General features: G+C 46.1%; 1 protein-coding gene across 13 annotated transcripts in view; it reads left to right on the top strand.

Annotated features, from left to right (window-relative positions):
• The window catches only part of lrp3 (low density lipoprotein receptor-related protein 3), a 64305-nt gene extending 42048 nt beyond the window's left edge, over window positions 1–22257 (top strand). For 10 of the 13 annotated variants that reach the window (XM_041192020.1, XM_041192021.1, XM_041192029.1 and 7 more), the window contains 4 exons: window positions 7702–7910; window positions 9852–10938; window positions 13529–13661; window positions 19966–22256. In XM_041192020.1, coding sequence (XP_041047954.1) covers window positions 7702–7910; window positions 9852–10938; window positions 13529–13661; window positions 19966–20829 — 2293 coding nt within the window. In that variant the 3' untranslated portion in view covers window positions 20830–22256. Of the gene's footprint in view, window positions 1–7701; window positions 7911–9851; window positions 10939–13528; window positions 13662–19965 lie in introns of all 13 variants that reach the window. The other 3 variants (XM_041192019.1, XM_041192022.1, XM_041192032.1) reach the window with 2 other exon arrangements.
• The last annotated feature ends 5653 nt before the right edge of the window (window positions 22258–27910 follow it).

Raw genomic sequence — 27910 nt, 5'->3', positions numbered from 1 at the left:
AATATCTATAGAAACTCTTACTATCTGTCCTTATATTGCTAGCTAGCTTTCTCTCATACTCTAATTTTTCCCTCATTAACCTTTTTGTCATTCTTTGCTGTCTTTATATTCTTTCCAATCTTCTGACCTGCCACCCGTCTTTGCATAACTATGTGCTTTTTCTTTAAGTTTGATACTGTCTTTAACTTTTTTAGTTAACCACGGATGGTGGGCCCTCCCCTTGGAATTTTTCTTTCTCTTTGGAATGAATATATTCTGTGTATTCTGAAATATCCCTTTAAACGGCTGCCACTGAACCTCTGACATATCCCTTCACTTCAGTTGCCAGTTCACTTTAACTAGCTCCAATTTCATGCCCTCATAATTGCCCTTATTTAAGTTTAAAATACTAGTTTTATACCCACTTGTTTCTCCCTTAAAATGGATGTAAAATTCAATCATATTATGATTGTTGCTAGCCAGGGGAACCTTCACTATGAGGTTATCAATTAATCCTATCTAGTTGCACAATACCAGGTCTAGTATAACCTGCTCACTTGTTGGCTCCAAGATGTGCTGTTCTAAGAAACTATCCTGAAAATATTCTATGAACCCCTCACCTATGCTACCTTTGCCCTTCTGATTTTTCCAGTCTGTATGTAGATTAAAATCCCCCAAGGTTATTGCTGTACCTTTCTGGCAACCTTCCAATTCTCTCCTTTTACACTCTGCCCTACCATGTAGCTACAATTAGGAGGCCTGTACACCACTCACACAAGTGACTTCTTGCCTTTATCATACCTCATCTCAACCCAAACCGCTTCTGCATCCTGGTTTCCTGAATTTAGGTCATACCTCTCTAATGTGCTAATACCATCATTAATTAACAGAGCCAGGACTGTAAGGTGAATAAGTGAACATACGAACAAGGAGCAGGAGTAGGCCATTCAGCCCCTTGAACCTGCTCCACCATTTAATAAGATCGTGGCTGATTTGAAATCTGCATCCCACCTACCACCAATAAACTAGCATCCCTTCTTTACCAAGAATCTATCCACCTCTGCCTTAAAATTATTCAAAGACTCTGCTTCACCACCTTTTGAGGAAGAGAGTTCCAAAGATTCAAGATCCTCTGAGTGAAAAAAATTTGCCGCCTCTGTTTTAAATGGGTGACCCCTTTATTTTTAGAGACCGACCCCTAGCTGTAGATTCTTCCACAAGAGGAAACATCCTCTTCACATCCACCTTCTCAAAACTCCTTAGGATCTTATGGCACTCTGACCATGGCATAATGGTGAAGGGTGTCATTCAAGAGTGGGGAACGAAGAGGAATGTGGTAGTGATAGGGGACAGTATAGTCAGGGAGATAGATGCTGTTCTCTGTAGCCGTGACCAGGAGCTGTGAAGGGTGTGTTGCTTGCCTGGTGCCAGGGTTAAGGAGTTCTCCTCTTGGCTGGAGAGGAATTTGGGATTGGGAGGACCCAGTTGTTGTTGTCCAAGCAGGAACGAATGCCATAGGAAAAACCAGGAATGATGATCTGCTTCTGAGTTTGAGGAGTTAGGGACCAAATTAAAATAAAAGCATGAAAGGTAATCATAGAAAGTTTATGGCATAGAAAGAGGCCACTTGGCCCATTGTGTCTGCACTAGCTGAAAAATGAGCCCAGCCTAATCTCACTTTGGTCTGTAGCGCTTCAGGTTACAGCTCTTGAGCTGCATATTCAGACACCTTTTAAATGAGCTGAGGGTTTCTGCCTCTACTATCCTTTCAGTTATGTCTGGATTGTTACCTGAGCCATGTGCCAATTGGTATAGGGTCAAACAAGATAGAGAATTAAATGCGTGGCTCAAAGAGCGGTGTGGGAAGGAGGGGTTTCGATTCATGGGGCATCAGTACTCGGGGAAGATTGAGCTATTCCACCAGGAGGAACTCATGTAAACCGGGCTGAGACCAGTGTCCTAGCCAGTTGGTTAACTAGGGCTGTGGACAGGGCTTTAAACTAACAGAGGGTGGGGTGGAGGTTTTGAATGAAGGGAGATTTAGAAATCCAAAGAGAAAGGTTGCGGCATCAGAACAATGTAGCAGTGTGGGTAAAGGCAAACAGAATAGGACAGGAAGGGACAGAGAGTTTAACAAAATTTGTACATCAGTGAGTAAGGATGTTGCAGGGAAAAGTAAAAAATTGAAACTAAAAGTTCTTTATCTGAATGCACAAAGCATCTGCAATAAGATGGATGAACTAGTGGCACAAATAGAGATTTAGATTTAATCACCTTTACAGAGACTTGGTTACAAGGTGATCAAGGTTGGTACATAAATATTCCAGGGTACACAATATTTCATAAAGGCAGAATTGCAAAGGAGGAGGGGTGGCCCTGATAGTAAAGGATGACATAAGAACGTTAGAAAGGATTGAGCCTCAGGAGATCATCAAGTAGAATCAGTATAGGTGGAAATGACGAATAGCAAGAGTTGGGAAACACTGGTGGGAGTTGTTCATAGGACCCCCCTTAACAGTAGTTATACTGTTGGACAGAGCATTAAACAAGAAATTATTGCCTTTGCTACAAGCTCCAATGTAATAATTGTGGGGAGACTTCAATCTTCATATAGACTGGGACAATCAAGTTAGTAAGACTGGTCTAGTAGATGAGTTTGTAGAACGTTTCCATGACAGTTTCCTGGAGCAAAACGTTGTGGAACTGATGAGGGATAAAGCTATCTTAGATCTATCTTATGTAATGAAGTGGGGTTAATTACTCATGTCATAGTAAAGGCATTACTGTGAAGGTACTGTAAAGATCCATTGGGAAATAGTGATCATTATAACCATTGAATTCCATGTTAAATTTGAAAATCACATACTGTAATCACAAACAAGAATTTTAAACAAACTACATTGGTAAGAGGGGAGAATTCACCAAGGCTCCTTAGACGGCACCTTCCAAACTCACGATCACCACTGTCTAGAAGGACAAGGGCAGCAGAAAGATGAGAACACCATCACCTGGAAGTTCCCCACCAAGCCACTCACCATCCTGACTTGGAAATAAATTGCTGTTCCCTCACTGTTGCTGGGTTCAAAATCCTGGAACTCCCTCCCTAACAGCACTGTGGGTGTACCTACACCACATGGACTGCAGCGGTTCAAGAAGGCAGCTCACCACCACCTTCTCAAGGGCAATTTTGGTGGGCAATAAATGCTGGCCTACCCAGCGAAGCTCATACCCCATTGAAAAAAGAACTGGCTAATGTTAATTGGGTAAATAGACTAAAAGGTATGGTGGGAAATATTTAAAGAAGCAATTCAAAATCTGCAACAAAAATACGTTCCATTGAAAAATGAAAACTCAGTAGTTAAGGCCCACTCATGGCTCACTCAGAAAGGCCCACCCATGGCTCACTCAGTAAGAAAGGCCCACCCATGGCTCATTCAGTAAGAAAGGCCCACCCGTGGCTCACTCAGTAAGAAAGGCCCACTCATGGCTCACTCAGTAAGAAAGGCCCATCCATGGCTCACTCAGTAAGAAAGGCCCATCCATAGCTCACTCAGTAAGAAAGGCCCATCCATAGCTCACTCAGTAAGAAAGGCCCACCCATGGCTCACTCAGTAAGAAAGGCCCACCCATGGCTCTCTCAGTAAGAAAGGCCCACCCATGGCTCACTCAGTAAGAAAGGCCCATCCGTGGCTCACTCAGTAAGAAAGGCCCACCCATGGCTCACTCAGTAAGAAAGGCCCATCCATAGCTCACTCAGTAAGAAAGGCCCACCCATGGCTCACTCAGTAAGAAAGGCCCATCCGTAGCTCACTCAGTAAGAAAGGCCCACCCATGCCTCACTCAGTAAGAAAGGCCCATTCGTAGCTCACTCAGTAAGAAAGGCCCACCCGTGGCTCATTCAGTAAGAAAGGCTCACTCAGTAAGAAAGGCCCATCCGTGGCTCACTCAGTAAGAAAGGCCCACCCGTGGCTCACTCAGTAAGAAAGGCCCACCCGTGGCTCACTCAGTAAGAAAGGCCCACCCATGGCTCACTCAGTAAGAAAGGCCCACCCATGGCTCACTCAGTAAGAAAGGCCCACTCATGGCTCACTCAGTAAGAAAGGCCCACCCGTGGCTCACTCAGTAAGAAAGGCCCACCTCTGGCTCACTCAGTAAGAAAGGCCCACCCGTGGCTCACTCAGTAAGTTAAGGATAGTATTAGATTAAAAGAAGAGGCTTACAATGTTGCAGGTTTGAGAATTAGGAGTGTTTTAGAATCCAGCAGAGGGTCACTAAAAAGTTGATACAAAGGGAAAAAATAGAATATGAGAGTAAACTAGCCAGAAATATTTAAAAAATTGTGACTTTATAAATATATAAAGGGGAAGAAAGTAGTTCAAGTAAACATTGATCCCTTAGAAGCAGAGAAAGGAGAACATATGGGGAATGAGGAAATGGCAGGCGCATTGACCAAGTATTTTGTGTCTGTCTTTACAGTAGAAAACACAAGTTCCATACCAGAAATCGACAGTAACCTAGAGGTTAAAAAAGTGAGGAAATTAAGGAAGTTCATATCACTGGAGAAAAAGTATTGGTGAAACTTGGACTAAAATCAGACAAATTCCTGTAACCTGATGACCTACACTGTAGAGTTCTGAAAGAGATAGTTGCAGGGATAGGGGTTGTGCTGGCTATGATTTTCCAAAATTCCTTAGGTTCAGCAATGGTCCCATTAGATTGAAGTTGGCAAATGTTACACCACTTTTCAAGAAAGGAGAGAAAGAAAGTAGGCCAGTTAACCTAACGTGTTGTTGGGAAAATGCTGGAATCTATTGCTAAGGAAGTCTTAACAATGCACTTAAGAAAGGCATAGTATGATTAAAACAAGTCAACATGGTTTCACTAAAGGGAAATCCTGTTTGACAAATTTCTTTGAGTTTTTTGAGGATGTAACTAGTAGGGTAGATAAAGGGGAACCTGTAGATGATGTATACCTGGATTTCCAAAAGGCATTTGGTAAGAGTCACACAAGAGTTTAATAGGCAAGATAAGGACTTGTGGAGTTAGGGGTAGTATTTTAGCATGGGAAGAGGATTGGTTAACAAATAGAAAGCAGAGAGTAGACATATGCAGCATTTTTTCAAGTTGGCAGGTAGTGAATAGTGGAGTGCAGCAAGAATCAGTGCTGGAGACTCAGCTATTTACATTCTATATGAATGACTTAGATGAAGAGACAGCTAGTAATGTGTCTAAGTTTGCTGATGATATCAAACTCGGTGCGAAGGTAAGCTGTGGGGAGGACACAGAAAGGCTGCAAAGAGATATAGACAGGTTAAGTGAATGGGCAACAGGTTGGCAGATGGAGTATAATATAGGGAAGTGTGACTTGTAAGTGTTGATGTTCAAAGAGGCTTGGGTTTGCTTGTACAAGGAATGCAAAGTTAGCATGCAGGTGTGGCAAGCAATTTGGAAGGCAAATGGCATGTTAGTCTTTATTGTGAGGGGATTGGAGTACAGGAATAAAGAAGACTTGCTGCAATTGTATAGGGTTTTGGTGAGACCACATCTGGAATACTGTGTGCAGTTTTGGTCTCCACATTTAAGGAAGGATATACTTAATTTAGTGGCTGTACAGCAGAGATTCAGTAGATTGGCCCCTGGGATGAGGGGCATGTCCTATGATGAGAGGCTGAGTACATTGGGCTTATAGTCTCTGGAGTTTAGAAGAATTTGAGGTGATCTCATTGAAACCTACAAAATTCTGAAAGGGTTTGATAGGTTTGACGCTGAGAGATTATTTCTACTGCTCGGGGAATCTAATACACAGAGGCACAATCTCAGGATAAGGGCTCAATGATTAAGGTTAAGATGAGGAGAAATTGCTTCACTCAAAGGACTGTGAATCTTTGGAATTCTCTACCCCAGAGTTGTGGATGCTCCATCATTGCATATATTTAAGGCTGGAATAGACAGATCTTTTGGTCTCTCAGAGAATTAAGGGATATGGGGAGGAAAATGGAGTTGAAGCTCAAGATCATATTGAATGGTGAAGCAGAGTCAACAAGCTATATGGTCTACTCCTCCTTTACCTTGTGTTATTGTGTGCTGGCTCGGCTATGTTCATCAAATGGATGACGGCAGTATACTGAAAGACTTTCTGTGCGGTGACCTGGCCACTGGGTCACGACCTCTTGGGTGCCCATACCTTTAGTACAAGCACACCTGCAAGCGAGATATGAAGATGGCAGATACTGACATTAACAACTGGGAGACAGCTGCTGACGGCCGTGACCTCTGGAGGCCAGCTGTTTGGAAGGGCATTGGAACAGGTGAGCAGAAACGAAAAGCTTAGCTGGCCAAGGAGAGGGTCCAGAGAAAACAGAGGGCAGTGAATCATGCACCTTCTCAGCGCACTGTGTCTCTCTGCAAAAAATATGGCAGAGATTGCCATGCCAGATTGAGGCTGTTGAGTCACACTAGGTGATGCTTAACACAGAGTTGACTACCATAGCAAAAACCATTGTCTTACAAGATGGAAGGCTGCCAGAGAGGTTGGAATGCAGAGTAAAATTTCAACATTTGCTGATGATGCCAAAATTTAGAAGGTGACAGACAATGAGGATGATTTCAATTGTCTGCAACAGAACATAGATAAGTTAGCAGAATGGGCAGACAGGTGGCACATGGAATTTAATGCAGAGAAGTGTGAGATGTTGTAGTTTGGCAGATGGGACAGGGGAAGGCAAATAGACTAAATGGCAGTTCTAAAGAGTGTACAGGGACAGTGAGATCTGGAGGTTGATGTGCGGAGATCTTTGAAAGTGATAGGACATATTGAGAAAGTGGTCAGCAAAACTTATGGGATCTTGGGCTTCATAAATCGTGGTATTGAGTACAAAAGCAGGGAAGTTATGCTGAACCTTTAGAAAGCTCTGATTAGGCCACAACTACAGTATTTCATCCAGTTCTAATCACCACACTTCAGGAAGGATGTGAGGGTCCTTGAGAGGGGCAGAGGAGATTTACCAGAATGGTTCCATGGATGAGGGATTTTAAGTACAAGGTTAGGTTGGAGAAGCTGGGGTTGTTCTCCTTGGAGAAAAGGAGATTGAGGGGAGATTTGATAGAGGTGGACAAGATGATGACAGGTTTGGATAAGGTAGACAAAGAAAAACTGTTCCCATTGGCTGATGCTACAAGGACTAAGGGGGACACAGATTTAAGATTTTGGGCAAGAGAAACAGAGTGGATGAGAGGAAGAACTTTTTTACACAGTGAGTGGTAATGACTTGGAACTTGCTGCCTCTGAGCATGGTGGAAGTGGAGATGATGAATGATTTCTATAGGAAATTGGATGGGATTGTTGTAAAAACCCAACTGAGGCCCTTGTGTCTTTTAGGAAACAACACCTGCTGTCTTTACCTAGCCTGGACCTATGTGTGACTCCAGATGCACAGCAATGTGGTTGACTCTTAGCTCCCCTCTGAACAGACCCAGTGAAACTCAGTTGTAGCAAAACAGCTACAAAGCATAGCAAGAAATCACCGCATGGACTGCAGTGATTCAGGAGAGGGCTCATCACCAGTGGAGTAACTGGAAGGGCAGCAAGTGCCAGCCTTGCCAATGATGCCTACATTTTAGGAATAAATTATCACAGGTGGGGAATGTCTGGTGAAGAGTGGGAGCTGTTCCCTCATGGGGTTTATCCAAATCAGGGTGACTTTTCTCTTTTGTATTTTCCAGCTTTCAGAATTTTGACCTAGAGAATTCCCACAAGTGTATGGTAGACTGGCTGATGGTTGGTCCAGCCCCAAAGCGAGAGGAGTATAGAATGTGTGGCTCATACATCCCCCAACCCTTCATCTCTGCCCGGGATCACGCTTGGATCTTCTTCCATTCTGATCGCTCCAGCTCAGGGCGCTCTCGTGGATTCCGATTGTCCTATATCCGAGGTGCTTCTAATTACCCCACTGTTGTTTATACCATTGTGGGGGGGTGTGTGGGTGTGGGGGGTGGTGGTGTGTGTGTGGGGGTCTTTGGGAGGGTGGGGGGGTGGAGATAGTGGGGGTGGATGGGTGTAGACAGGAGGTTTGTGGGGTTCTTTGGGAGGGTAGGGGTGGCTGGATGTGGATGGTTGGGAGGATGAGGGTGTCGGGGGGTCGTTTGGAGGCTGGGGGTGGAGTTGGTGGAGAGGATGATTGCAGATGTAAGTTGCATTTTATTCCCCTCCTAGTATTCTCCCTTTCTATAAGGTACAGCCTCCCCCTGTGCCTGGCTCCAGATTTACAAACCTCCCTTAGAAACTTTGTCCAGGTGACAACCCCTCAATAAGCTGATGAAATGTTTAACTGTGAGAGCTTTCGCAATCATACAGCTCAGAAAGAGACTGTCGACTCTTGGGAAGAAGTCAATTAGTCTCACTCTTCCCTGCTTTTTCTCCATAGCCCTGCAAATTTGTTCCCTTCAAATATTTATGCACTTTCCTTTGGAAGGTTACCATTGAATCTACTGGACTTTCAGGCTGTGCATTGCAGATCCCAGTTAATCTGTAAAAACACATTTCCTCATGTCGCCTCTGGTTCTTTTATCTTAAATCTGCATCCTCTAGATACTGATCCTTCTGCCACTTGAAACAGTTTGTCCTGTTTACTCCATCAAAGTCCTTTATTATTTTGAAAATCTCTAATATCCCTTTAAACTTTTCTATTCTAAGGAGATCAATCCCAGTTTCTCCTGTCTGTCCATAGAACTGAAGTCCCTCTTGCCTAATACCATTCTAGTAAATTCTAGTGTCAATCCGCGACTCAGTTGGTAGCACTCTTGCCTCTGAGTCACAGGGTTCTAGGTTCAAGTCCCATTCCAGAGTGTGAGTACACAAACCTAGACTGATATCCCAGTGCAGTACAGAGGGAACGCTGCACTGTTGGAGAACCTGCTGTGCACATATTGGCTACTCTGTTTTCTACGTTACAACAGTGACTGCACTTCAAAAAATACTTCATTGGCTGTAAAACACTTTGAGACACCCGGTGGTCATGAAAAGCACTATATAAATGCAAGTCTTTTTTTAAACCTCTGCATTCTTTCTAAGAGCTTAACATTCTTCCTGAAATGTGAAGCTGAAACTTGGATATCGTATTCCAGCTGGAGCGTGACCAGTGTTTTATAAAGATTTAGCAGTCGACTCCTGTGTGTCCTCACCCAATATTGCACAAGTGTACTTCGCAGGAATGGGTCATCAAAAGGGTGTTGGCATGAGTGGGAACATTCACTTTTCCCCCACCTCACCCATGACCAACTCAGTGGCATTGAGTCCTAATCGTTGCACCCTGAATGCAGATCTGGTTGATATCAGCTAACCCCAAAATGCTGTGGGAGAAGCTGCATTTGTTTCCTGTGGAGTACAGTATTATAGTGAATGGGGTACTTCAGGAAAAAACTGAGCACAATTCTGGTCTCCATATTATAAAAAGGGTAAAAGGCATTGGAGAAGGTGTTTAAAAAAAACTAGAATGACACCAGAACTGATATCAATCAGACTGGGGCTCCTTTCTCTAGAAAGGAGCAGACTGAGGGGTAACCTGATAGAAATCTTTAAGATGATGGAAAGGTTTGATGGGGTCGATGTAGAGAAGAAGTTTCCCCTTGTGGGCAAGGCCAGAACCAGGAGCTATAAATATAAGGTGTTCATTAATAATTAAATATGTAATTTAACAGAAACTTCTTTACCCAGAGAGAATGGTTAGAATGTGGAAGGAGAGGTTGAAGTGAATAGTATTGGTGCATCTTGGGTGAAGCTAGATAAACACACAAGGCTGAATGGCCTGATTCTGTGCTGCACATTCAGTGTGCCCCCAGAGCATGAGGTACTGATTCTTTTCCTGTTCACACAGGGAGACTGGCCCAGAGCAGCTGCAAGTCGGATGAGTTTCTGTGCGGGAACGGGAAATGCATCCTGCGTGCCTGGAGGTGTAACAAGATGGATGAATGTGGGGATAACTCTGATGAGCAGGAGTGCCAAGTCCCTCCGACCGTGCCCCATACAAGCCTATGTCCAGCTAGAACATTCCATTGCCTGGTAGAGGACGCCCCCCAGTGCCTCCCGATGAAAGTTCAGTGTGATGGCAGCATGGACTGTGACAAGGCTACTGATGAGGAGAACTGCCCTGATACCAGCTGCGGCAAGAGACTGGAGAACTTCTACGGTTCCTTTGCTTCACCTGACTACTTTCGTTCTGAACGAGACAGGGTGGAGCTGGACTGTATGTGGGTGGTCGACACACAGGACAGCAGGCACATTGTGCTGCAGCTGAACCTACAGCTGGGTTACAACGACAAGGTGCACGTCTATGATGGGGCGAGCGAGGAGCGGGGCAGGCTGCTCCAGACACTCTCCTTCCGTAACAACCGGCACACCGTCACCATTGAATCCTCGCGAGGTCAGATCACCGTCTCTTACCACACTGATCCTGGCAGCACGGGTCATGGCTTTAATGCCACCTATCAGGTGAAAGGCTACTGCCTTCCACAGGAGCGTGCATGCGGTAATGATGGGGGCTGCTTCGCCGACACTGAGCGCTGCGATGGCTGGTGGCACTGTCCGAATGGCAAGGATGAGGAGAACTGTGCTGCCTGCCAGAAGGATGAGTACCCGTGTGGGGGTACTAGCGGCATGTGCTACCCACTGGCAGACCGCTGCAACAACCAGAAGAACTGCCCGGACGGCTCTGATGAGAAAAATTGCTTCTCCTGCCAGCCGGGGAACTTCCACTGCGGCACCAAGATCTGCATCTTTGAGCAATGGCGTTGTGATGGCCAGGAGGATTGCCAGGATGGCAGTGACGAACAGAACTGCCTGGTGGTGGTGCCCAGGAAAGTGATTACAGCCGCCCTGATTGGGAGCCTGATATGTGGCCTGCTGCTTGTTATTGCCTTGGGGTGTGCGTTTAAACTGTACTCCCTCCGAACTCGCGAATACAGGTACTGTAACCAGAGCAGCTTGGAATCCGCTCATTTCCATCATAGTCACACATGCACTTAGGTTTAATTAACCATCAATTCAACAAAGTTTTGTAAGAAAAATATTCGTGAAAAATATTCATCTGTAGGAGAGAAGGCAGATCAGAACAAGAGAGCCTTTATTGGGAAGGCTGGGGGACCTCATTTGAAGTACTGAGCCTCCGACAGTGCGGTGCTCCCTCAGTGCTGACCCTCCGACAGTGCGGTGCTCCCTCAGTGCTGACCCTCCGACAGTGCAGTGCTCCCTCAGTACTGACCCTCTGACAGTGCGGCACTCCCTCAGTACTGACTCTCCGACAGTGCAACACTCCCCCAGTGCTGATCCTCCGACAGGGCGGTGCTCCCCCAGTGCTGATCCTCCGACAGTGTGGTGCTCCCCCAGTGCTGATCCTCCGACAGTGCGGTGCTCCCTCAGTACTGACCCTCTGACAGTGCGGCACTCCCTCAGTACTGACCCTCTGACAGTGCGGCGCTCCTTCAATACTGAGTCTCTGACAGTGCGGGGCTCCTCAAGTGCTGACTTTCTGACAGTGCGGGGCTCCTTCAGTACTGATCCTCTGACAGTGTGGCACTCCCTCAGTACTGCCCCTCTGAGAGTGCGGCACTCTCTTAGTACTGACAATCTGACAGTGCGGGCCTCCCCCAGTGCTGACTCTCTGACAGCGTGACGCTCTCTCAGTGCTGACTCTCTCACAGCGCGACGCTCTCTCAGTGCTGACTCTCTCTCAGTGCTGGCTCTCTGACAGCATGACGCTCTCTCCGTGCTGACTATCTGATAGGGCGATGCTCTCTCAGTGCTGACTATCTGACAGCGCGACGCTCTCTCAGTGCTGACTCTGACAGCGCGACTCTCTCTCAGTGCTGACTCTCTGACAGTGCGACGCTCTCTCAGTGCTGACTCTCTGACAGCGCGACGCTCTCTCAGTGCTGACTCTTTGACAGCGCGACGCTCTCTCAGTGCTGACTCTCTGACAGTGCGACGCTGTCTCAGTGCTGACTCTCTGACAGCGCGACGCTCTCTCAGTGCTGCCTCTCTGACAGTGCGGGGCTCCCCCAGTGCTGACTCTCTGACAGTGCGACGCTCTCTCAGTGCTGACTCTCTGACAGTGCGACGCTCTCTCAGTGCTGACTCTCCGACAGTGCGACGCTCTCTCAGTGCTGACTCTGACCGTGCGACGCTGTCTCAGTGCTGCCTCTCTGACAGTGTGACGCTCTCTCAGTGCTGACTCTCTGACAGTGCGACGCTCTCTCAGTGCTGACTCTCTGACAGTACGACGCTCTCTCAGTGCTGACTCTCTGACAGTGCGACGCTCTCTCAGTGCTGACTCTGACAGTGCAACGCTGTCTCAGTGCTGCCTCTCTGACAGTGCGACGCTCTCTCAGTGCTGACTCTCTGACAGTGCGACGCTCTCTCAGTGCTGACTCTCTGACAGTGCGGCTCCCGCTCAGTGCTGACTCTCTGACAGTGCGACGCTCTCTCAGTGCTGACTCTCTGACAGTGCGACGCTTTCTCAGTGCTGACTCTCTGACAGTGCGACGCTCTCTCAGTGCTGACCCTCTGACAGCGCGACGCTGTCTCAGTGCTGACTCTCTGACAGTGCGACGCTCTCTCAGTGCTGACTCTCTGACAGTGCGACGCTCTCTCAGTGCTGACTCTCTGACAGTGCGACGCTCTCTCAGTGCTGACTCTCTGACAGTGCGACGCTCTCTCAGTGCTGACTCTGACCGTGCGACGCTGTCTCAGTGCTGACTCTCTGACAGTGCGACGCTCTCTCAGTGCTGACTCTCTGACAGTGCGACGCTCTCTCAGTGCTGACTCTCTGACAGTGCGACACTCTCTCAGTGCTGACTCTCTGACAGTGCGACGCTCTCTCAGTGCTGACTCTCTGACAGCGCGACGCTCTCTCAGTGCTGACTCTGACAGTGCGACGCTCTCTCAGTGCTGACTCTCTGACAGTGCGACACTCTCTCAGTGCTGACTCTGACAGTGCGACGCTGTCTCAGTGCTGACTCTGACAGTGCGACGCTCTCTCAGTGCTGACTCTGACAGTGCGACGCTCTCTCAGTGCTGACTCTGACCGCGCGACGCTGTCTCAGTGCTGCCTCTCTGACAGTGCGACGCTCTCTTAGTGCTGACTCTGACAGTGCGACGCTCTCTCAGTGCTGACTCTCTGACCGTGCGACGCTGTCTCAGTGCTGCCTCTCTGACAGTGGGACGCTCTCTCAGTGCTGACTCTGACAGTGCGACGCTCTCTCAGTGCTGACTTTCTGACAGTGCGACGCTCTCTCAGTGCTGACTCTCTGACAGCGTGACGCTCTCTCAGTGCTGACACTCTGACAGTGCGCCACTTCCTCAGTTCCGGCCGTCCGATGGCGCGGTGTCCCCTTGATTCCGGCTCTCCCTCAGTGCCGTGCTCCCCTCTGGTTCCAACCCTCAGTACTGTACTAGTGTGTCAGTCTGATTATGTGCAACTGAGTTAGATATTTTTGAAATTATATTGACTTAACCAGGACTATTCCTTTTACAGATCAGCTTTCCTTTTTGTTTCAGAGCTTTTGACACCCCTATGACTCGGCTGGAGGCGGACTTTGTGCAGCGTGAGGCTCCTCCATCCTACGGCCAGCTGATTGCCCAGGGGCTCATCCCACCCGTCGATGACTTCCCTGTCTACAACCCCGCTCAGGTAGATCTTCTGAGTCGTTCTGCGGCTTCCTGTCCATTGTCATTTCTGCTCATTGACAAATGACCCCAGAGTCAGATGAGGTGAACTGCTTTTTACATGCGATCTAGAATGTGCTGTCTGAAAGGGTGTGGTGGTAGTGAATTCAATAAGGAGCTTTGAAAGGGAATTGATGAAATACTTGAAGGGGCAAATTTGTCAGGGCCATGGAGAGAGAATAGGGCAGTGGGACTAATAGGATGGCACTTTCAAAGAGCTTGTACAAACATGATGGGCCAAATAACCTCATATTGAATGGTTCTGTGGGGTCTGTCAGAACTCTTTTTCACTCCTGGTCTTCACAAGATTTTAAATCCCTGATTTCTAAAGTAAAAGCATAATGGTGCTGGAACCATAAAATTCACTGTGAGCTAACACACGTACCTGCTCTTTTACACACAGGCCTGACCTCTAATTCCCACATTTTCTGTTTTCATGAAGTTACACATTATCCAGGACAAAGCAAGCCCCTTGTTTGGCATCCTGCACGCCAACTTAAACATTCACTCCCTCCACCACCGACGCACAATAGCAGCAGTGTGTGTACCATCTACAAAATGCACTGCAGGAACTCACCAAGGGCCCTTTTACAGCACCTTCCAAACCCACGATCGCTACCACCTAGAAGGACAAGGCAGCCGAAACATGAACACCGTTTACTTGCAAGTTCCCCTCCAAGTCACTCACCATCCTGACTTGGAAATATCTCGCCGTTCCTTCACTGTCACTGGGTCAAAATCCTGGAACTCCCTCCCTAACAGCACCTATACCACATGGACTGCAGCGGTTCAAGAAGGCAGCTTAACACCATCAATGCTTATATCCCATGACTGAATAAAAATAATGTAAAAAAACTTGATCCATATCATTCCAAATAATTAAACAGTTCATACTAACAGATGGAATTTGAGTTGAGAAAGGTGATAGCTTCATGTTCTTTTTTCTGATGATTTATTTTTTAGCCCTGTTCACCAACCTTCAACTCTGCTCAGTGTCAAGATAAGAGAATGAATGGACTCCCATCAGTACCGCCCTGAGCCAGCTCCTGGAAAACACCATTGTGGCCCAGTGCGTGAGATGTTAAACTGGAGAGAGAAGAGAGCTTAAATTCCACACCAGTTTAAAAAAAGATCTGGGAATAAAAATAAAAACAAAAAACTGTGGATGCTGGAAATCCAAAACAAAAACAAAATTAACTGGAAAAACTCAGCAGGTCTGGCAGCATCGGCGGAGAAGAAAAGAGTTGACGTTTCGAGTCCTCATGACCCTTCAGCAGAACTGTGGAAGGGTCATGAGGACTCGAAACGTCAACTCTTTTCTTCTCCGCCGATGCTGCCAGACCTGCTGAGTTTTTCCAGTTAATTTTGTTTTTGTCTGGGAATAAAAAGCTGGTTTAAATAAAAGTGACCATGAAATTATTGGTAAAAGCAAAATACTGTGGATGCTGGAAATCTGAAATAAAAACAAAAAGTGCTGGTAAAACTCAGATCTGGCAGCATCTGCGGAGAGGGAAACAGAGTTAACGTTTTGAGTCCATATGACTTCTTCAGAGCCCACGTGAAATTATTGGATTGTCTTAAAAACCAACCTGGTTCACTCAATGTGCTTTAGTCTCTGTTGTGATTCAGTTGGTAGCACTCTCGCCTTTGAGTCACAAGTTCCATGTTCAAGTCCCACTCCAGGATTTGAGCATAAAAATCAAGGCTGGCACTCCAGGGCAGTACTGAGGGAGAGCCGGACGGTCGATGTGCTATCATTCAGATGATACATTAAACTGAGGTCACTTCTGCCTGTTCAGGTGGGTGTAAAAGAACTCACGGCACTATTTCAGAGAAGATCCAGGGAGTTTCCCCCAGTGCCCTGGCTAATATTTATCCCTCAATCAACATCACAAATACAGATTATCTGGTCATTATCACTTTGATGTTTGTGGGAGCTTGCTGTGCACAAATTGGTTGCCATGGTTCCTATATTACCACAGTAACTATACTTCAAAAGTATTAGAGTGGTTGTAAAGCACTTTGAGATGTCTGGTGGTCATGAAAGGCAGTATCAAAATGCAAAGTATTTCTTTTTTAGAGAAGGAAACCAGTGGTACTCACCTGGTCTCGCTTATATGTGACTGCAGCTGACTCTGAAGTGGTCTAGCGGCACACTGAGTTATATTGAACTGTAGAGAGGGCTTTAAACTAAATAGTGGGGGCGAGGGATCAGGTGTGGGAAGATGTGATAAATGAAGGCAAGGGAGCAAGGTAGTAATAAGGGAATTGATAATCCAAGTGTGGCAAGAAGGTACAGAAGGTACAAACTTAAGAGTGCACCAGCAGCCAAGGCTAGAGGTTGTGAAAGTAATAAAAAGACAATTAAAGGCACTCTATGTGAATACACACAGCATTCGCAGTAAGGTAGAGGAATTGATGGCACAAATGGAAGTAAGTAGGTATGATCTAATTCCATTATGGAGGTGTGGCTGCAGGGTGACTAAGGCTAGGAACTGAATGTTCAAAGGTATTCACCATTTAGGAAGCACAGACAGAAAAGGAAAAGGAGGTCAGACAGCTGTTAATAAAGGATGAGATCAATACATTAGTGAGAGAGGACCTCCGATCGGAAGATCAAGATGTAGAAGCAGTTTGGGTGGAGCTAAGAAGCAGTAAGGGACAGCAAACATTGGTAATTGTTTATCGGCCACCAAGCAGTAGTGGCAATGTAGGGCATGGTATAAATCAGGTGCATGCAACAAGGGTAATACGGCTATCATGGGGGACTTCAACCTACATCTAGATTGGGTAAACCTAATTAGCACTAATGCTGTGGAGGACGAATTCCTGGAATGTGTACAAGATGGTTTTCTAGAATAGTATATTGAGGAACCAACCAGAGAATGGGCTATTTTAGATCTAGTATTGTGCAATGAGAAAGGGCTAATCAATAGTTTTGTTGTAAAGGAGACTGTAACAAAGAGTGATCATAATATCATGGAATTTTACATTAAGTTTGAGAGTGATGTCATTCAATCCAAAACTAGGGCCTTAAATCTAAACAAAGGGAACTATGAAGGTATGAAGAGCAAATTAGCTGTGGTAGATTAGGAAACTATGTTGAAAGTATGATGGTAAATAGACAATGGCCAGCATTTATAGAGTTAATAGATGGTTTACAGTAAATTTACATTCCTTTAGAGCATAAAATCCAGCAGGAAAAGTGATCCAACCATGGCTAACAAGAGAAGTTAAAGATCGTATTAGATTAAAGGAAGAGGCTTACAAAGTTGCCAAAAAAGTAGTAAACCTGAGGGAGCATTTTAGAATTCAGCAAAGGAGAACCAAGAAACTGACAAAGAAAAAATAGAATATGAAGTAAACTAGCGAGAAACTTAAGCAGTAAACAGTAATAGCTTATATGGGTATGTAAAAAGGAAAAGATTAGCAAAGACAAATATGGGCCCAGAAGAAGCAGAGACAGGAGAATTTATAATGGGGAGTAAGGAAATGGCAGAGAAACTGAACAAATACTTTGTGTCTGTCTTCATGGACAAAGATACAAGAAACTTCCCTGAAATACTGGAGAACCAAGGGACTAACGAGAATGTGGAACTGAAAGAAATTATTACTCGTAAAAAAGTCGCACTGGAGAAATTAATGGGACTGAAAGTTGATAAATTCCCTGGATCTGATGATTTGTATCCCAGAGTGATGAAAGAGGTGGCTGTAGAGATGGATGCATTGCTGATCATCTTCCAAAATTCTATAGATTCTGGAAGGTTTCCTGAAGACTGGAAGGTGGCAAATGTGACCCCACTATTTAAGAAAGAAGGGAGAGAGAAAACAGGGAAGTACAGACCTGTCAGTCTGACATCAATTGTAGGGAAAATGCTAGAACCTATTATAAAGGATTGACACTTAGAAAATAATGGTGAGATTGGGCAGAGTCAGCATTGATTTATGAAAGGGAAATCATGTTTGACAAGCCTGTTAGTTTTTTGAGGATGTAATTAGCAGAGCAGACAAGGAGGAAGCAGTGGACGTGTATTTGGATTCCCGAGAGCATAGTGAGATTGGGAGTAATATACTGGCATGGATTGAGAATTGGTTAATGGCCAGAAAACAGATTAGGTATAAATGGGTCATTCTCAGGTTAATGGGCTGTGACTAGTGGGGCACTGCAAGGATCAGTCCTTGGGCCCCAGCTCTTCACAATCGTTATCAATGATTTGGATGTGGTGACCAAGTGTAATATTTCCAAGTTTGCTGATGACATAAAACTAGATGGGGTTGTGGGGAGGATGCAAAAAAGGCTTCAAGGGGATTTAGACAGGTTAAATTACAGGCCAAGAGTATGGCAGATGGAATATAATGTGGAAAAATGTGAAGTTACCACTTTGGTAGGAAAAACAGAAATGCAGAGCATTTTGTTAAATGGCGAGAGATCGGGAAGTGTTGATGTCCAAAGGGACTTGGGTGCCCTTGCTCATAAGTCACTGCAAGCTAACATGCTGATGCACAAACAATTAGGAAGGCAAATGGGTGTTGGCCTTTCTTGCAAGAGGATTTGAGGACAGGAGTAAAGGTGTCTTGCTGCAATTATATAGAGCCTAGGAGTATTGCATATAGTTTTGGTCCCCTTGCCTAAGGAATGATATACTTGCCTTAGAGAGAGTGCATCAAAGGTTCACCAGACTGATTCCTGGGATGGCAGGATTGTCCTAGGAGGTGAAATTGAGGAGACTAGGCCTGTATTTTCTAGAGTTTAGAAGAATGAGAGGTGATCTCATTGAAACTTGCAGTATTTAATTGGAGGAAATTTCTGCCCGCTCAGTACTGGATATTGGATCAGCAGACTGATAATTTAGCAATATTGGAGGAGTTGAGAGAGGCGGCAGTGAAGTAGAGCTGGGTGTCATCAGTGTACGTGTGAAAATGAACATTCTGCCTTCGATGGTGTTGCCAAGGGGTAGCATATAGATGGGTAATAGGAGGAAACCAAGGATTGATCCTTGGGAGTCTCCAGGGGTAATGGTGCGGGAGCAGGAAGAGAAGCCGTTATAAGTGATTCTCTGGCTTTGATTAGATAGATAAGAATGGAACCAAGTGAGTGCATTCCCACACCAACTGGATGATAGTGGCGAGGTGTTGGAGGAGGGTGGTGTGGTTAACATGTCAAAGGCGTCAGACATTTCGAGAAGGATGAGGAGGGAAAGCTTACCTTTGTTGCAGTCACATAAGATGTCATTTGTGACTTTAATAAGAGCTGTTTCAGTACTGTGGCAGGGGCAGAAACCTGATTGAGGGATTCAAGCGTGCAATTCCGGGAAAGATGGGAATGGATTTGGGAGGTGACAACATGTTCAAGGACTTTGGAGAGGAAAAGGGAGATGGGATGATAATTTTCAAGAACGGAGGGGCCAAGGGCTGCTTTTTTTGAGGAGAGGGGTGATAATGGCAGATTTAAAGCAGACATCAACACCTGAAGCTAAAGAACCATTAACAGTATCAGCCAACTTGGGGACCAGAAGCTGGGTGGTCAGCATTTGAGTGGGAATAGGATCGAAGAAACAGAAGGTGGGTCTCAAGGCCAAGAAGAGCTTGAGGAGAGATAGAGAGATACAAGTTCAGGCTAGGGCAGGGGAACATTGAAGGAAGTTTGGCGCAATGGGCTAGTGAGAGAGACAGCTAATTAGATTGTCTCAATCTTAGTGACAAAGAAGTCCATGAGCTTCTTGCACTTGTTGGTGGTGAGAGTGGTGGGGAGAGGGGTTTAAGAAGTTGGTCTGTAGGCGAGAAAATAAGCTGGGGATAGCTTTGCATTTGAGGAAGATCCTGGAATAATGAGCAGTTTTAGTAGATGGGAGTGTTTTAAACGTTCCAGCCAGATCTGCTGGTGGATGGGTAAGCCAGTTGTCTGCCATATCCTTTCGAGTCACATACACCATTGTCATAGTGACCAGGCATTCGTTTTTAGTGAAGTTGGTTGAGGGATAAATATTGATGAAGACACTGGGAAACCGCCCCCCCCCCACCCCGCCCTTCATCAAATAGTGCCATGGGACCCAAGAGGTTTAACGTGTCAACTGAAAGACTGAGTTTCTGTGTGGAGCCTGGCTGCTTGGTTGAGGTGGGGCCTGTGCAACTGTCTCCCATTGCGACTTATTGAGTCGAGGGAAAGAAGTGGGCCTACCCTGTTATACTTTCTGGAATCTGCCCCATTGTTCAGTGCCAGTTAATGAAGCCAAACCAGTCTTTGAAAAAGATTTTTCCTCTGTTTCCAGGCCTCTGTCCTGCAGAACATTCGCACAGCTATGAGACGCCAAATTCGTCGCCATGCCACACGCAGGATGTCTTCCCGTGGACGCCTCAGCAGGATTTGGAGCAGGTTCTTCCAGAGACCTAGGGGCTGGGGGCTTATCCCCTTGCTCACCCCGACCTCTGCCTCGACTGCCTCATCCTCCCATCTGGGCCGGAGTGAGATGGTGCGGAGCTGCCAACAGCAGGAGAGCAGTCGGAGCTATGTGCAACCTCGAGAAGAGCCTGAATCAGACACTGACACAGAGACCGATCGGCAGGTTGGTGAGACCCCAGGGGCAACAACAGATGGCTTGTCGGCGGTGGCCTTCGAAAACTCGGTGCCAAAAGCGTCCTCGTCCCCCAGCACAGACAGTCAGACGGAGCTGCAGACACCTTGCCTACTACGCTCTTCAAGTTCTGAGGAGACATGCATCACTGGCTTTGACTTCCCTCTTAGACGGTCATCAGGAGACAACTGTGCCAGGGACGTCTGTAACCGTGACCCACTGTCAGGCAGTCCGGAGTGGAGAATCAGCAGCCGTCGACAGCGTTTTCGCCCAGGCCCTCGCGCCCTGTCCATGAGGCCTGGTAGCAGCAGGGGCCAGAGCTCTGTTATGGTGAGTATAACAGTGCTCGAGAGAAATCAGGCTAACCAGTCATCAGAGTCTGACCATCACCGAGACCCAAGACAGCAGAGTTTGACCTCGGCTCCTCCTGCGTGCAGGAGTCAATGCTCCAATTGCCCAGAAACTGTGACTGAAAGACCATGCTCCCTGTCAGTGCCTCGTCACAAACACTTCTGTGCCGAGACCCCATCGCCAGACCCTTCTTTCCAGACTCCCTTCTGACAGTCAGACCACAGGAGTGACGACCAGGTTCTGCTCAACTGCTGAGAAATCCCTTCATCTGCACAGAGACATTTTAAATGGTGAAACCTCTCCAATATTTTTATTGCTACAGTATTTTTTTAAAACAGTTGTTTCCTTCTTCAAACAACCATATAAAAAGGGGAACCACATATCATGAAGCTGCTTTTGAATGTAATGCATTATATGTGAGATATGTGCTGGATTCAGCAGAGTCCCCAGTTGGAAGACCAGTTGCATTTACAATCACCTGACATTTGTTGTGTCCACACTATTATTTAAAACATATAGCCATTGTATGGCTTAATACATGGCACCAAATGTAGATGAGACTTTGAGATGTCCTATTTATACAGCCGAACAGTTATTCATGAAGAGTGCCAGTGAATCCTGTGAATACGCAGCAGTCCGATTCCTAACTTGTTCACCGCTGCAGATCGCATTTTGGTTTCAGCTTTGTCATGAGATATCTAGGAAATATTTGGAGGATTTATCAAAATGTTGAGGTGATGGTGATTCTAGGATTGCAAAGTTCCAGATAACTTTTCACTGTAATGAGATATTTTAGTCCCTTTTAACAGGCAAGTTTGGCCAGATTCTGTCTGCAGTGGGATGGATTATTCAATGTTTTTTTTTATTCGTTCATGGGATGAGAGTGTCGCTGGCTAGGTCAGCACTTATTGCCCTTGTTAAGAGGGCATTTAAGATTCAAGCACATTGCTGTGGGACTGGAGTCTCACATGTAGGCCAGACCAGGTAAGGTTGGCAGATTTCCTTCTCTAAAGGACACATTAGTGAACCAGAACTACAATGGTTTAAAGGTCATCATCAGACATTTAATTCCAGATTTTTTTATTGAATTCAGATTCTACCATCTGTCATGGTGGGATTCGAACTTGGGTCCCCAGAGCATTACCCCGGGTCTCTGGGTTACCAGTCTAGTGACAATACAATTACACCATCGCCTCTGCCTTTCACTTTCTGTTTTTCTCAATCTTTTGTCTGTTTTTTTTCTCCTTAGTCCATCTATCTGTTGCATTGTGCCTCTCTCTTTCTCTTCTGCTTATGTCTCTTCATCTGTCTCTCTACTGTTTGTCTCACCTGTGTGCATATGTCTGTCTCTGTCCTGTCTCCCTTTCTCTCACAGAATCTTAACAGCACAGATGGAGAATCTTAACAGCCATTCCACCCGTCGAGTTTTTGCACCGGCTCCCCAATGAGCATTGCTTGTCCCATTCTCTCTCGCCCCCTCTCTTGCCCCTTCTCTCGCTATCTTTCGCCACCCCCCCTTCTCACCCTCCCCTTTCTCTTTCTCTCCCCTCTCTTCCCCCCTCGGTCTCTCTTCCCCCCTCGGTCTCTCTCCCCGCCTCGGTTTCTCTCCCCCTCTCCCCACTTCCCCACCTCTACCCACTCCCCCCCTCTCTCCCCAACCCTTCCCCCTGCCTCTCTCTCTTTCTCTCTCCATCTCTGTCTCTCCCCCTCGTCTCGCTCTCTTTCTCTCCCCCTGTCGCTCTATCTCTCTCTCTCTCTCCCCCATTTCTCTCCCTCCCCCACTGAAATTGAACTTACATTGTCACCGCCCACCAGCGTTTGGACTCTCTTTACTGTCTCTTTTCCCTCTACTCGTTCTCTGGCTGGATTGAATTTTTGGGTTGCAGCTGGTAAATCTGTAAATTGAACATCATACCAAAATTCAAATGGCATTTTGCGGAGGTTTGTGTCAGAAGGATAGAGAGATTAAAATGTGTTATTATGACACCAGGGACCAAAACATCTCCTGCAGTGAACCGTTCTCCCAAACAGCAATTCTGATTGTGAGTTCAATGATGTGCTGTCTGTGGAATTGGTGGGGGTGGGTGGGGTGTTGTTTTTGAGCTCTGTCCTGTCATTGGATTCCCAACTTCTTGTGCTGTGATTCAAGTCTTTCCCCTTTTTGATGCTAAAATTTACAAAATTCTCCAATGTACATTTCTACCAAGAAGACAGAGAGTACTGTGCAGACACATAACTTCACATTAAATACTGTCTAGTCACTTAAAGCTGCTTCAAAGATCTCATGAGTAATGGACCCTGTGGAAATTCTTGTAATGTCATTGAGAGTTCAGTTAAGTGCAACAATTAAAGTAAAAATTCCAGCATGTCTACTTCTATTGTGAAAAAAACCCAATTTCCTTTCTAGATTCACTCCATCCAAACTCAGGCCATGTATGGAGGGAGCATTTTGAGCATAGCACTGAAGTACAGTACTGGTGGGTGTAGGACTGTCACTGTATAACACTATTGTACAGTACTAATGGGGACCGGTCTGTCACTGTCTAACACTGGGGTACAGTACTGGTGGGGACGGGTCTCTCACTGTATGACACTGGGGTACAGTTCCGGGGGGGGTGCAGGGCTGTCACTGTATAACACTGGGGTACATTACTGGTGGAGACAGGTCTGTCACTGTCTAACACTGGGGTACAGTACTGATGGGGACGGGTCTGTAATTGTATACCACTGGGGTACAGTACTGGTGGGGACCGGTCTGTCACTGTATATCACTGGGATACAGTACTGGTGGGGACAGGTCTGTCACTGTATAACACTGGGGTACAGTACTGGTGGAGACAGGTCTGTCACTGTCTAACACTGGGGTACAGTACTGATGGGGACGGGTCTGTCACTGTATATCACTGGGGTACAGTACTGGTGGGGACAGGTCTCTCACTGTATCACACTGGGATACAGTACTGGTGGGGACGGGTCTGTCACTGTCCAGTGGAACCAGCTTGAAGGAATAAAGTAAAAATATGCCACCAGGAGTATGGTAAATTGGTTTAGGTGTGTTTCCCATTAGCAGCACACTAAGCTTGCTGATTGACAACATTGGAATTTTGAAATGGGGAAGTGCCAGCAGGGGGGTTGTGCCCTGAACTCAAGTTGATCATGTCAGACGATCGATAAATGCTTAATATTTCAACTTCACAAACTCTCTTGTGGAAGTTTAGTCACTTCCCAATAGTGGAAGGTTGTGAATGGGTTACTAATTATAATCTACTTACTAATAGAACCATGGCTCTTTTGATACTCCTCTTTACAATGGAGAAAAATGTCCCCAGCTGCTTCAGTGACACCAAATGTGCCCAGAGCCAAAGACAAGATCAGGAGGGATGTCCTACAGGGCCAACCAAGAAGTGGGTTTTCAGGAGAGCATTGCATTGCCTTTCACAACCTCCCTATGTCCTACAACACTTCACAGCCAAGGAGGCAATTTTGAAGTGTAGTCACTGTTGTAAAGTAGGAAATAAAGTAGCCTATTTATGCACAACAAGATCCCACACACAACAACGTGGCAAAGACCAAATGATTTGTTTTTGTGATGTTGATTCTGGGATAAATATTAAGCAGGACACTGGGAGAGAATGCACCTGCTTTTTTTTGGATAGCGGTCATTGGACCTTTAATGTCCTGTCCGAAAAACGAATTGACCTAGAACACAGACTCGACATTGGAGGACTGGAGGATATTACAGAGATAAGAGGGGTGAGACCATGGAGTTATTTAAACGCAAGGATGTCACTTATCCATAAATGCCCTTGAGCAGGTGGTGGTGAGCCTAGGTGATTTCAGAGGGCAGTTAAGAATCACTTACGTGTCTGGAGTCACATGTAGGCCGGACTGAAGGGTATTCGTGAATCAGATGGATGTTAATGACAATCTGGTAGGTACATGATCAATATTAATAAGACTATCATTTCATTGCAGATTTAGTAATTGATTGAATTTAAATTCCCTCAGATACCCATGTGGGATTTTGAACTTGTGCCTGGAGCTTTAGTCAAGTCAAGGATTGCAAGATCAGTAACATAATCGCTGTACTGCCATCACCAAGGACAGCAGTGACCGAGTGGGGCTTGAATAGAAATATGACATGGCCACAGCGTTTGGGTGGGCTTTCTTTATTTGCACTTGAGATGTGGGTGACCCATCTACTCCCCATCACTTGAGATGTTGGTGGATTGCCTGCTTGAACTAGTGCAATGGTACTGGAGATTCTAAGATAATGCTCCAAGGTACAGTGATATATGTTGAAGTCAGTATGAAGTAGAACAGGGTGATAATATTCCCACAACACTGATGTTTGTCTTTGGTGTTTGAGGTCACAGACAGCAAGATACTGAGGTTACAATTGCATTGAATTCTGATTAGACTCCAGTTAGTGTATTGTATTCAGTTCTGGCTACCGCAGCTCAGGAAGAATATATCGACTTTGCAGGAGGTGCAGTGCAGATTCACCAGAATGATATGGGCTAATAGGGTTAAATTGAGGCCAGGTTGCAGAGACTAGCCTTGTATTCCCTTGTAAATTCTCTAGTGTAATTCCAGGAATTCCATTTAAAAAAATTAAATTGGACATTTCCAAAAATGCCAAATGCAAGGGGTGAAATCCTGGTTAATTTATTCATTCATAGATGTGTGCATCATTGGCAAGGCCAGCATTTATTGTCCATCCCTAATTGGCTTTGATAGGTTGGGTGGTGAGCTGCCTTTGTAAACGCGTGGTGTAGGTTCTAGGATATTGACCGAGTGACAGTGAAGGAACAGCAATATACTTCCAAATTAGAAAGTTACATGCAGTCACAATGATGGTGGACAATTGAATAAATAACAGGAGGAAACTCCAAAAACACCCCAATCCTCAATGATGGGGTAGCTTGGCATGTTTCAGAAGGAAACTTGCAGATGGTGGTATTCCCAGGCAGCTGCTGCCTTTGCCCTCCTAGGTGGTAGAGCCGGCAGATTTGGAAAATGCTGGCGAAGGAACCTTGGTGAGTTGCTGCAGTGCATCTTGTATATAGTATACACTGCTGCACTGTGCATTGGTGGTGGAGGGAGTGATTGGTTAAGGTGGCGAATAGGTTGCCAGTCAAGCAGGCTGCGTTGTCATGGATGGTGTCGAGCTTCTTGAGTGTTGCAGCTGCACTTATCCAGGCAAGTGGAGTGTATTCCATGGCACTCATGACCTATAGATGGTGGACAGGCTTTGAGAAGAATTTGCTGACCCACTGAATGAAAACTTGTATCAATATGACAATTGGCAAAGAGCAGAGGGGCAGATGAGAATATCTTTTTTTAATAGCAAGCTAATAGCAAGAACAAGGGAGTAATTGCATAGCTCTTTCAAAGAACCAGCATCAGCATGATGGGCTAAATGGTCTTCAATACTGCAACATTCTATGATATTGATTGTTTGAATCCCTTTGTATTGTACATTAGTGTCCCGAGTGTGTTCACTCTTACACTGATGTTACTGCTCCTCTTTCCTTACATATCCCTACCTTCCTAAAAATATATATCTAACCCAACAGATTTATTTTCCATTCCTTCCTAGGTTATTGCCAAGAATTCCCCCTAAGGGGAGGCTTTTATGTTCCCAAATGGGGCTAGGATTTCCTGGTTTAAACAGGACTGAGTTTAGCTGCAGAGGAAATGCCAGTGAAACAGGTAGGAATGTGACACACCTTTTGGGATCTCTGTGCCTCGTTCTCAGTGTATAGTTACAAAGCTGACTGGCTTTCCGTTGGTTACTGGAATCCTGGGACTAACCAACGTCTCTTACACTCAGGGGCTCAATGACAAAAACGAAGCATGTTATGTCAAAGGATGTATTTCCACTATTTGTAGGGGAACACCATCACATCCAAGTCTCAAACCATCCTGACTTGGAAATATATCGCCGTTCCTTCCCTGTCACTGGGTCAAAATCCTGGAACTCCCTCCCTAACAGCACTGTGGGTGTATCTATACCACATGGACTACAGCGGTTCAAGGTGGCAGCTCGCCACCACCTTCTCAAGTGCAACTAGGGATGAGCAATAAATGCTGGCCCAGCCAGTGATGCTCACACCCTGAAAAAAAGCAGCTGAGGTAAGTGGCCAGCCAATCATTTTTAGTGATTTTGGGTTGAGGGATACACTTTGGCCAGGACACTGGAGAGAACTCCCCTGCTCTTTGAACAGCGCTGTGGAATCTTTTATGTTCACCTGATAGGGCAGCCAGTTCCTCAGTTTAACCTCTCCACTGAATCTGCACTGAGTATAACCCTCCTTCAGTACTGCCCCTCTGACAGCATGGTGATCCCTCAGTGTCATCCAACTGACAGTACGGTACTCCCTCAGTATGTCCCTCCGATGGTGTGGCCCTCCCTCAGGACTGACCCTCTGACTGTGCAGCCCTCCCTCAGTATGTCCCTCCGATGGTGTGGCCCTCCCTCAGGACTGACCCTCTGACAGTGCAGCACTCCCTCAGTACTGACCTTCAGATAGTGCAGCACTCCCTCAGTATTTCCCCTCTGAGGGTGCAGCCGTCCCTCAACACCGACCTGATAGTGCGGCACTCGCTCAGTACTGACCGTCTGACAGTGCAGCACTCCTTCAGTACTGACCCTCTGACAGTGCAGCGCTCCCTCAGTACTGACCCTCTGACAGTGCAGCACTCCCTCAGTACTGACCTTCTGACAGTGCAGCACTCCCTCAGTACTGACCCTCTGACAGTGCAGCACTCCCTCAGTACTGACCCTCTGACAGTGCAGCACTCCCTCAGTACTGACCCTCTGACAGTGCAGCACTCCCTCAGTACTGACTCTCTGACAGTGCAGCACTCCCTCAGTACTGACCCTCTGACAGTGCAGCACTCCCTCAGTACTGACCCTCTGACAGTGCAGCACTCCCTCAGTACTGACCCTCTGATAGTGGGGTCCTCCCTTTATATAACATTGGAATGAGAGCCTGGATTATGTGTTCAGGTGAGACTTGAACCCACAACCTTCTGACTCAGAGGTGAGGGAGACACCCACTGAACCACAGCTGATGCTGAGAGGAGGATTTGTGAGTGGGCTGGGGAGGGAGGTTGGTGGTGGAGAATGCAGTCATCTTCCTACTTGGATTATGAAGAACACTTGTGAAAATGGGATTACTTGATCTATGTAATAAATGCTGGGCTTTTTTAACCTTGACGTATTTTCCAGAAACTAAGACATTGTGCACGGTGAGTATTTGGTGTTGGCTCTTTAAAAAAACAT

Source organism: Carcharodon carcharias, chromosome 7 (assembly GCF_017639515.1).
Source record: "Carcharodon carcharias isolate sCarCar2 chromosome 7, sCarCar2.pri, whole genome shotgun sequence".
NCBI classification, from domain to species: Eukaryota; Metazoa; Chordata; class Chondrichthyes; order Lamniformes; family Lamnidae; genus Carcharodon; species Carcharodon carcharias.
This window is presented reverse-complemented; position numbering and strand designations above follow the sequence as displayed.